The following is a 9,944-nucleotide window of genomic DNA, read 5'->3' as shown; positions in this document are numbered from 1 at the left end:
TCAAAAAAAGGAAAACACGCAAAACGCACTTTCCCCTTTTCTCTCGAGCTTCACCTTGCATTGTTTTCCTCTCCACAATATTACAGTTAGTTTTTTTTTTTTCTCCCTCTGCAGCAATAAGTTCCATTAAAATAATTTTGAATCTCCTATCCATTTTACTGTTAGAAATATGGCCTAAAAACCAATGGTAATTGGTTAACCAAAGGTGTTTGGTTGAAGTGACTTGAGAAATATTTCAATTAATGTGAATTACACATTAATAGGGCATAAACATTATTAACTACACTGGAACTCTAAGATCATCTTGTAAGTGAATGAATGCGTCCATGGAAATCTAAGGAAAGAAACATGATGAGTTTGAAGGCCATTAAGACTCATGTTATCGGATGCTTAGATTCCTAAATGTTCCTAGTCGAGGAAGAGAATGTTAATTGGGCATTAACATTCTAATAAATAGACACTAAAGCGAGTGTGTAGGTGCGTGCTTAGAGACACGTCCACTGAACTGACCGAACAGAAAATTCTACATGAAGTTTTACGACATGTCAAGTAGGAACTTTGAGGTTATGATAGATACTGAGTAGTCCTCATACCTGAGACGCTACCTATGTCTTGTATATGTGTTCAGTGTATTTTGATTGCACAAAATGAACCAACGCAATCAAGTACGGGTTGCATGTGTACGTTGGGTGCATTAACACACATATGGAGGCATGTAAGTGTGTGACATGAAATCTCTCACCTTTCGTAAAGAAAGAGATATCTTGGAAAGTCTCTGACCAAAGCATCAGAGTCACACACAAATGATTATATTTTGTAATGGGGTTTAACATGAGTTTCATACCCCATAATGTAATTTAGACATAGATGAGAGAATGATCGTACTGTATTATAATCATAACTAAATAGGTTCTGAGGCTAATTCTATTTGGTTTGAGGGCCATGAATTATTGTTAAGTGTCAATATGGTCTGTAGAGTCCAAAGAGCAATTAATTAGAAAGAGTTCTAGATTGATTGTGATCCTATTACCAAATCGAAGTAAAACCTAAAGGGTCACACACAAAAAAATTCATGAGAGACCATAAGGAAATAATGATACGTACTGAGAATCAATATGTTCGATTATTGATCGCAACTATCATGATAGTTGTTATTGCCTAAGACTGGGAGTTGACACTTCCCAGTGGGTCACCTATCCTAGTATTGCTTTAGTGTGAACTCACTTAACTGTGGAATACTAATGGGTACCATTAAACTCTAATGACTTGGTTATTAATTAATGAGGACAATTAGTGAGCTCATAAGTCAAGTGATTAATTTGGGGTACTGTGGTTACTTTACATAATCTTTTCTTAAGTAGGTTTAATTAACTAATTAATTTACTTAAAGAATAAAATTGGAAAGTCAAATCTTGTGCTTGTTAGCTAAAGGGTAAATCATTAATTATTAGGAGAATAATTAATGTTATCTTATTAATTAAGATAAATGATTATTTAGTTAATCATTAGTCCTAACCCAAACACTATGTTTATTGATTAAGGCATTAATCTCATGATTAAGTGTTCGGATGACATTATAGTAAAAAAACTTTTGACTTTTTTGTATCACATGGGGACAAGTCATGAAATAAAGAGAGCTTTGGGGAAATAGAGCAAATAATAAGAAGATGATGATTAGTGAAATTAAATGCTGGGTGAATGAGAACCATCCATTTAAGATGGATGAATCTAGTCCATCAAAGAAGGGCTTAAGATACCCTTCTATGTCGCACCCCTCTCACAAGATAAACCCCTGAGGGACGGTTGGTTTACAGAATTGATTTTTTGGGAAATCAATTCCTTTACATTTTCCGGGGGGAAGGGAATGTAAAATTCTCTATCCGGCCTGTGTTTGGTAATCCTGGGAAAGTAAACCAGAAATTACCTTTTTATTTTCATCCCATGTTTGGGTTGTGCATGAATTAGAAAATGAAAAATGTCAATTACCCTTATCTATTACTTATTTAAGGAATGACAATAGAGATAACATTTTAAAATAATAGCAGGGTTAGTTTTGTCAAAAAAAAAAAAACAATAAATGTTTTCACAATAAGGAGGAAAACAAAACCCAAGCTAGAGCAAGAGTTTCATTTTCCCCTCAATAAGGGCATCAGATTCCCTTGGGTCAAGAATTGATTTCCCTTTCCTGTACTTACTAAACGTGGAAATGAAATTGATTTCACATTCCCAAGCCTCCAAAACTTAAACCAAACGGGCCTTTAGAATTTCATGCATCTTGTTCTCTTCTCCATTCTCTCTCTACCTCCATGAAAGCTTGAGAGAAAAAGATGGGTTTTGAAGAACTCATCTCCATCACTATTCCTTTGATGCTATATCTAGAAAAGATGATGATCTAGTAGCCAAGATCACTATTGTCTCTTCATCTTTCATTCTCCAACACTTGGTGTGGACCAACTTTAGAAAGATCACACTTATGATATTTTGCCTCTAGCTTAGATGATAGTTTATGAGAAACAAAGAGAGTTGATTCTCTTGGTGGAGTCAAACCTTGAATATGGATATAGAATGAAGGCATCCCCATGAATGTGTGCAATCTTGCATGAGTTCTTTGTAAGATGATCTACAAGGGTAAAGCTCTCATCTTTGTTAGTGACTTGGCAAGACAGTCCCCACAGAAGTTTTCTCCAAACTATTATACATGTTGATGTTGGAAGAGGGCCTTCACGAGTAAGGCGAGGAAGCTAGGGTTGAGAAGAAGAAACTAAAAGCAGTACGTAAATGTGGGAAATAGTTAAGTTGTATTAGGATGTTGGATTTGGAACTGAATTCCAAAGGGTAAAATAAACCTGAACTGAAAATAAATAAGAGATGTTTAATATTGGTCTATCATACTTTCCATTTATACATTAAAACTTTTATGACTTTTAATTTCTTTTATTTAAATCCGATCAACCCACCATTTTTGTCGCCAACGGCCGCCCCATTTCGCCGACACCTCTTATCTCCTCTTTGCTAACATAGCACTCCCTGCACATTATTTTTCTCTCTTGATGGAAAGAGGAAGAGAAGGGATTGTCAGCGGCAGCGAGGGTGTGGTGGGAAATGGAGAAAAAGAGAAAAAAAAAAAAAAAAAAAAAAGAACAAAAAGAATTTCCAATAATGAGCAATTAAGGGGTACAAATGGAATTTTCCACAATGTTATTATACTTTCCAAATAGTGATAAACTACACGTACGTACACACTAGTTAAATTCAAGTCACTCGAGAGAACAAAAGGACTTTTAAGTCTATTCTCCACATCAAGACCTTGTTGATGAACAATTTGCCACATCAATCCAACTAACAAGTTTTCCACCACCATTTGTAATTTTGCTTCTGTTATTTTCAGCGGTGATATGTCTAGTATCTTAAGCTAGCTTTGATTGGCATAACCGGTCATGTTTGGTGGATGTTCATATATATTGAGGACAAGCAAGGCCCACCAGAAAGACCAAACACCAACCCTTCCCACGTGATTTTCGTACATAACATTGTTGATCTCTTTATCTGAAAACGATATTAGTCCCACCAATGTTGGGGTTTCTCCCTTCATTATTTAATGCATGGTTTCTTTCTTCCATGATTAATCAACTACATGTATATATTATTTGTATCTATAATTAGCTAATCATGAATACCAAGTCTTTTTTTTTTTTTTTTTTTTCTTATGGATATGAATACCAAGTTTTTACTTAAATCACATCAAGTAATAATGTTATCCACTACACCTTTAAGTGGATCCGAATCTGTTTGAGAGATAGTCTATATAGATTGTCCAAATAATTAACATTATTCGTATACCTTTAAGTCTCTTTTGGTTTACAAATTAGAGATTATTTGAGAATGACTATAAGATTCAATTCTCATATTTGATAAGTAAACTTTTGAAAATGTACACTTGTTACGTACATGATCGTATCTCGTAGGCTTATAAATACATATATATTTAAAAATATTATATCTTAAAAAGTATAAACTTGTTGTCCACTTATATTATAACACATATATTGGTAACATCGTGGTGTTACAGTCATACCAAAAGATTTTCTGCCATATAATAATTGAAGTGGGAATCTCAAACTCTTGACCCCTTAATTGGTATATATGCAATTCTCATGTTGCATTTATTATATTTTTTATGACTAAATTATTCCCATTGTAAATTACAAATACCAGTACAAGTATGATATACAATATGAGGGCATTATTGGAAAACTGAAGAAATTTAGCAAAAAACCAAACATTGAAATAAAATATAATGGTATTTTCTGATTACTATTTCGCGAAAAGGTTTATGAAAATTAATTTGTCTTCACTTCTTTGTGTTATGTCCCCGTCACTTTGATCAAAGCTGGTCTGTAGTGAAAAGGGTTATGGAAATTTGTCTTCAACATATAGTAATAATAATGAAGTCTTAAGAAATGTTGTTTCATTGTACAAATTTGCATTAACAAAGTCAAACCCCCAACAGTACTGAAAGCAAGAATTAATACAAGGGTTGCTCAAGAGATTTAATTAGAAACTATATATTTCTAAAGTTTCTGCTTTCTATAGGATTTACAGGAAATAAGAAGATATATATATATATATATATCACCGTTCGAGGAAGAGATAGATCACCAACATTGGAGAGCTCAATATGCATTTTAGGTAATGCAAAAGACCGAATTGCTGCTGTATTGGGTGCTCCCACGTCACCCAATATATACAATTTGTTCAAGTGTAAGGCTCAAAATCTCGCCATATGTGCGGGGGCATATTGGGCGTGTTGGGCGTGTTGAGAGTAATGTGGAGTAATGTCTCACATCGAAAAACTAGAACTTAGCATATATGTTTATAAGTCATGGACCTCTCCACTAATTGGTTTTGGGTTAGATGCTAGTACTAATTAGCTATTGGCATGGTTTGGTGCATGGTATTTCTCTTCACAATGTTAAATATGTTTCAAGTTTGAATCCGCTCCTCCAAATAAAATAAAAAAATACATCCGAATGGAGCTAGACGATCTTCTCTTATCTCAAGTGAAACGTCTTTCAACTAATTTTGTGACTATAGAAACAATATAGCGCCTCAATATATGCATCCCTAACACACTACAAACCCACACCACATAATGAATGTGTGTGCAGATGATGCAAGACACCGGGCGCCCTGCTTGCAAATTGCTCAAGTGTGCAAGGGAATGCATGCAGGCCGGCCATGGGTCATCAATTTTATGTTTCTCTGGTTATTAGCTAGACTGGGAATAGCTGCGAAATATGGCTACAAATCTTGTTTGATATAAGCTGTTCCCTGGTCTATATTTCTCAGAACATTAAGGCAGGCATCCAAACATAACAACAAATTCAAGCAATAGCTAGCTGCAGAAGATTACAAACATGCATTATCGATAACTCTCAACTGTTCACATGTACAACTACTATTTATGTCCATCCATTTGGGTACGTACGTAGATGCTTTATTGGAACCAAAAGAAAATTAAGAGAATTAAAGTCAATGAAAGTTTCATTCAATATATACCTTAGGAGAAAAACTTGTTTGTATACACCATTTTTCTTATGATAAATTTAATGGTCACATAATTAGCACACATGTGAGGAGATGTTGTGAGAGAGTGGATGTATATATACACCCGTTACATGCAAACTTTTTTGGTAAATCGTCATTAGTTCTTTTGATTTGTTAATTATTATACTATTGCTAATATTACTACTTCAAATGTAACAAACTAAAAAGAAAAATGACAATGAAATCAAAGAAAAGTTGCATCTCTCAGGGGTATATATGCAAAGTGATTGTAGAAGTTATCCAACTCAAAATTGGTCGTAATGGGCAGTGGCTTAGAATTCTTGACGTGGGTGACATATAAGTGTCACGTGCATAAATCATGAATTGTCTATTCTGAAGCAATATGTAAAAATTAGAGTATTTAATCCAAAATTAAATATTAATATGTAAGATTAAACACGCAGAACTTTACATCTTGTGATTGAAGCAAGGTTTAGAATTTCCTATGTGAGATTCTATACATACGATCAACCCTCCTTTCTAAGCCACATTAGCCGTTGCAGATGATCGACATAACTAAAATTCTTAAATTTCTGGTCATTAATTAATAGGAGCGTTTTGTCGAAGCAGAATGCTATCTTTTCAAAGGTAGACAGCAGGAGACATTGATGTTGACTCCATGAGACCTCATTGCTCACGTAGAATAATTACTACAAATTTACGTCGCAGTCCATTGCAGAACATGTCTGAGTATCTAGCTAGCAAAACACTGTACTCATCTGTCTATAAATACCCTCATCACATGAAGAGACTCTATATATGCACACAAGACCTAACAAGCTAGAGCTAGCTAGCTAGCCTGATTTGAATTACTTAAGGAGAGCTATAGTCTAAAATGGCTTCACTGTCATGCAAGCACCTTCTTCTTCTGGCTTTCATCTTGCTTTGTGTCATCTCCATCTCTATCACAGGCGCTCAAGGTAATTAATTTAATTTCTTCTTTGAAAATCAATCTATATCTATATATATTTATCAATCTCATCAACTTTGATGAATAGTACAAATTAACTTTTCTATTTTTGGGGTTTGTAATTTGTTGCAGGACGGAGTTTGGGAGTGGTTAGTAATAGAGGCCATGAGAAGAGCCATGATGATGTCTTGTTTAAACAGAAAGAAGACGATGATGCGGTGGTGCCAGATCCTGAGAGTTCGGATTTACTGGATATGGATTACACTCCAGCAACTAAAAAGCCTCCAATCCACAACTAGTCTTGTACTACTAGTCTGGCAATTTTGTTGAACCCCATGTAGCTAGCTAGTACTACTAGTCTTGTATTTTTAGTCCAAAAGAAAGGGAGTATATAATTAGTTTTGGTCTTCAATATCTATGCTCATTCCTATCTCATTAGTTATGAGATGTGGATATATAGGTTTCAATACAAAAAAAAAAAAAAAAAAAAAAAAAAAAAAAAAAGAGAGAGAGAGAGCTAGATCCTGGAAAAAATACATGCTTAAAGAAAATGTAAAGCCACAAATATCGTATATATGGTGTTGTGCTCTATATATACATTAGACCTTGCCTTTAATTTGTAAATAGGGTTGTGGAACTAAGGCTCATGAATGGAAACTGCTAACAGTAATATTAATATCAGCTTTACAATACGCTCTAGATAGATGATCCTGTTTATGTTCAGTTAATATATAGCTATGTACGGTTATTTATCTTATTTTTTTAGTATGTTTGGATTGAGAAATTAAACTCGGTATTTCATTGAAAGTTACAGTTTGATAAATGACAATTTATAATATTTTGATCTGGTATCATTAACAAGGAAATCTTAAAATATTATGTGAAATTTGAAATATCATAATTAAATTTCAACTTTAAATTACACATAAAGGAAATTACAGATTTGGTCCACTTATTTTATACTTAATTCAATTTTGGTTCATTATCTTTTTTAAGTTTTGTTTTGGTCCACTAATTATTCAACTTGTTCAATAAAGGTCCGGTCCGAAAATTTCAGTTTTGGGATTTATGATTTTAAATTCTTTGGGTTGTGTTTTTTTCAATTATAATTGAAGTATAAGTTATATTTCATCATTTTTAGTCATAGGAACCAATTTGGAGTAGGGGGGCTGTTCAGACCACCCTAATCCACTAAGTTGACCACCCCACTTAAATTTTTACCCCTTTTTGCCCATTTTGCCCCTACATTAAAAAAAAAAAAACCATCTCCAATTTTGGCCGGCCACCCTCCCCTCCGCCGACGCAACCCCACCCCCTCCCCACCGCCGGCGCGACCCCACCTCCCCCCTTCGCCGGTCGACCCCACCCCTCCCAGGCGAAGACCCACCCACCCAGGCGAAGACCCGATCAGCCCAGGCGAAGATCCGATCGGCCCAGGCGAAGACCCGACGGCCCCTTCGCCGGCGATCTTCCTTTTCCGGCAGAGTTGAGACGCCGGACCACTTGGGTTTTGTTCCCCAGGTCACGGCGAGTCCAACCCTGGTCTTCCCTTGCTCATCCGACCACTGTGCGCGGCTAATCGACGTCGTGACCCGATCGGCCCCTTCGCCGGCGATCTTCCTTTTCCGGCAGAGTTGAGACGCCGGACCACTTGGGTTTTGTTCCCCAGGTCACGGCGAGTCCAACCCTGGTCTTCCCTTGTTCATCCGACCACCGTGCGCGGCTAATCGACGTCGTGAAGCTCCGCGGTGGAGGGGAGGGTGGCCGGCCAAAATTGGAGATGGTTTATTTTTTTTTTAATGTAGGGGCAAAATGGGGTAAAAATTTAAGTGGGGTGGTCAACTTAGTGGATTAGGGTGGTCTGAACAGCCCCCCCCCCCCCCTCCCTTTGGAGTATTAGAATTAAAGAGAATTGAAGTTAGGTGAAGTTTGAAAAATCTGAAAATTTTCTGGAAAAAATTGGCTATTTTGGGTACCCTAATTTGGGGTTAATTATTTTGAGTTTTAGAACTCCAATTTGAGTGATCTTTATATGATTGTAAAGAAGAGATGCATAGATTCAAAATAAGTATATGTTTGTTGAATTTGGGTGAAATTTAAAAAGGTAAAATGTGGGCTAAATTTGAGAAAACAAATATGAACCTTTATTGATCGAACAAGTAGAACAATTAATAGACCAAAACAGAACTAAAGATCGTGGACCAAAATTGAATTAGCTATAAAATAAGTTGACGAAATCTGTAATTTCCTCTTACACATAAATAGGTATCATTCCTAAAATTATAAGATTATAAGATTTTAAGTAAAGAAAGACATTCACTACTATCATCACCACTGCCATCCAACTACCACTACCATTGTTGCCATGCACTACCATTGCCATTACCTCCACAACTCAATACCTCCGCCACCATTAATATTCTTCCTGTCACCACCACCATATATGTACCCTTGTCTCCACCGTTGTAATTGTCACTATTATTACCATCGACATCACCATCATACCATTGTCGTCATTACCACATTCTCTACTTCCATACGTCGTTGCTACTACCATCATCAACTGACCACGTGCACCCACTACCGCTTTTAATCTTATCATGCTTAATATGATAGCCAAATAATTAAGTTACTTTACGATCTATAACATTAAATTTAATGTTATAGAATTTTGCAATTTTGAAATTGCCTAACCCTTTCAAACTTCATCATCCAAACGTACTATGATAATATCTTCCTATTATATATGGGAATTTATGTGAATGGGTCAGTACCTAAAAACATTATTCTATATAATTATAATACTATCACGTAGTGTAACTAATCCACGTGTTATAATATGGGTGGAGGACGAGTCATAATATAGCATAATTAAAATGATACTTATATATAGATATATATTTTATCTCTTCCTCTTAAATAACATGTCAAAAATTAATAAACCAATATAAAACACAATGGCTTAATTATAGCAATAATCCGCAAACTTTACCCCAAGTCTTGAGTCTGCAAATTTTACCTTTAGATTTTATGGTTTACCAACTTTTTATGTTAGTCACTTTAGTCATGTCCGTCAATTTTATTCTAATTATTGTCAAATCCTATGCACATGACAATCACGTAATTCACTTTTTTTTTGGGGGGGGGGGGGGGGGGAACATCACTAATCAACCAAGCACATGCTTGTCACATGCACATATTTGACAAAAATTGACGGACATGACTGAAGTGAGTAACGTGAAAAGGTGGGTGGACCATAGAATCTAAAATAAAGTTCACGGACTCAAGTAATATTTGGGATAAACTTTGTGGATTGTTGCTATAATATATTTAGCCAAAACATAAAATTCAAGTTTTTAGAATCACATTTATCCTAATTTTTAACTTGCTATTATATATATATGACAATAACAAACATTGTTACTGT

General features: G+C 35.3%; 1 protein-coding gene across 1 annotated transcript; it reads left to right on the top strand.

Annotated features, from left to right (window-relative positions):
• Positions 1-6,379: 6,379 nt before the first annotated feature.
• LOC147283847 (uncharacterized) lies at positions 6,380-7,198 on the top strand. Its single transcript, XM_086245326.1, has 2 exons — positions 6,380-6,527; positions 6,650-7,198. The coding sequence occupies exons 1-2, from the start codon at positions 6,443-6,445 to the stop codon at positions 6,814-6,816; spliced, it is 252 nt and encodes an 83-aa protein (XP_086101452.1). The 5' UTR covers positions 6,380-6,442; the 3' UTR covers positions 6,817-7,198.
• Positions 7,199-9,944: the final 2,746 nt, after the last annotated feature.

The sequence above is a fragment of the Dryas octopetala genome, chromosome 5 (genome assembly GCF_963921425.1).
Source record: "Dryas octopetala chromosome 5, drDryOcto1.1, whole genome shotgun sequence".
NCBI lineage: Eukaryota > Viridiplantae > Streptophyta > Magnoliopsida > Rosales > Rosaceae > Dryas > Dryas octopetala.
The sequence above is the reverse complement of the archived record's forward strand: the minus strand, read 5'-3'. Positions and strand labels throughout refer to the sequence as shown.

Coding starts and splice junctions, on each gene's coding strand:
- LOC147283847 (XM_086245326.1), top strand. CDS start 6,443: ATGGCTTCACTGTCATGCAAGCACCTTCTTCTTCTGGCTTTCATCTTG. Junction 6,528..6,649: donor CTCTATCACAGGCGCTCAAG/GTAATTAATTTA, acceptor AATTTGTTGCAG/GACGGAGTTTGGGAGTGGTT.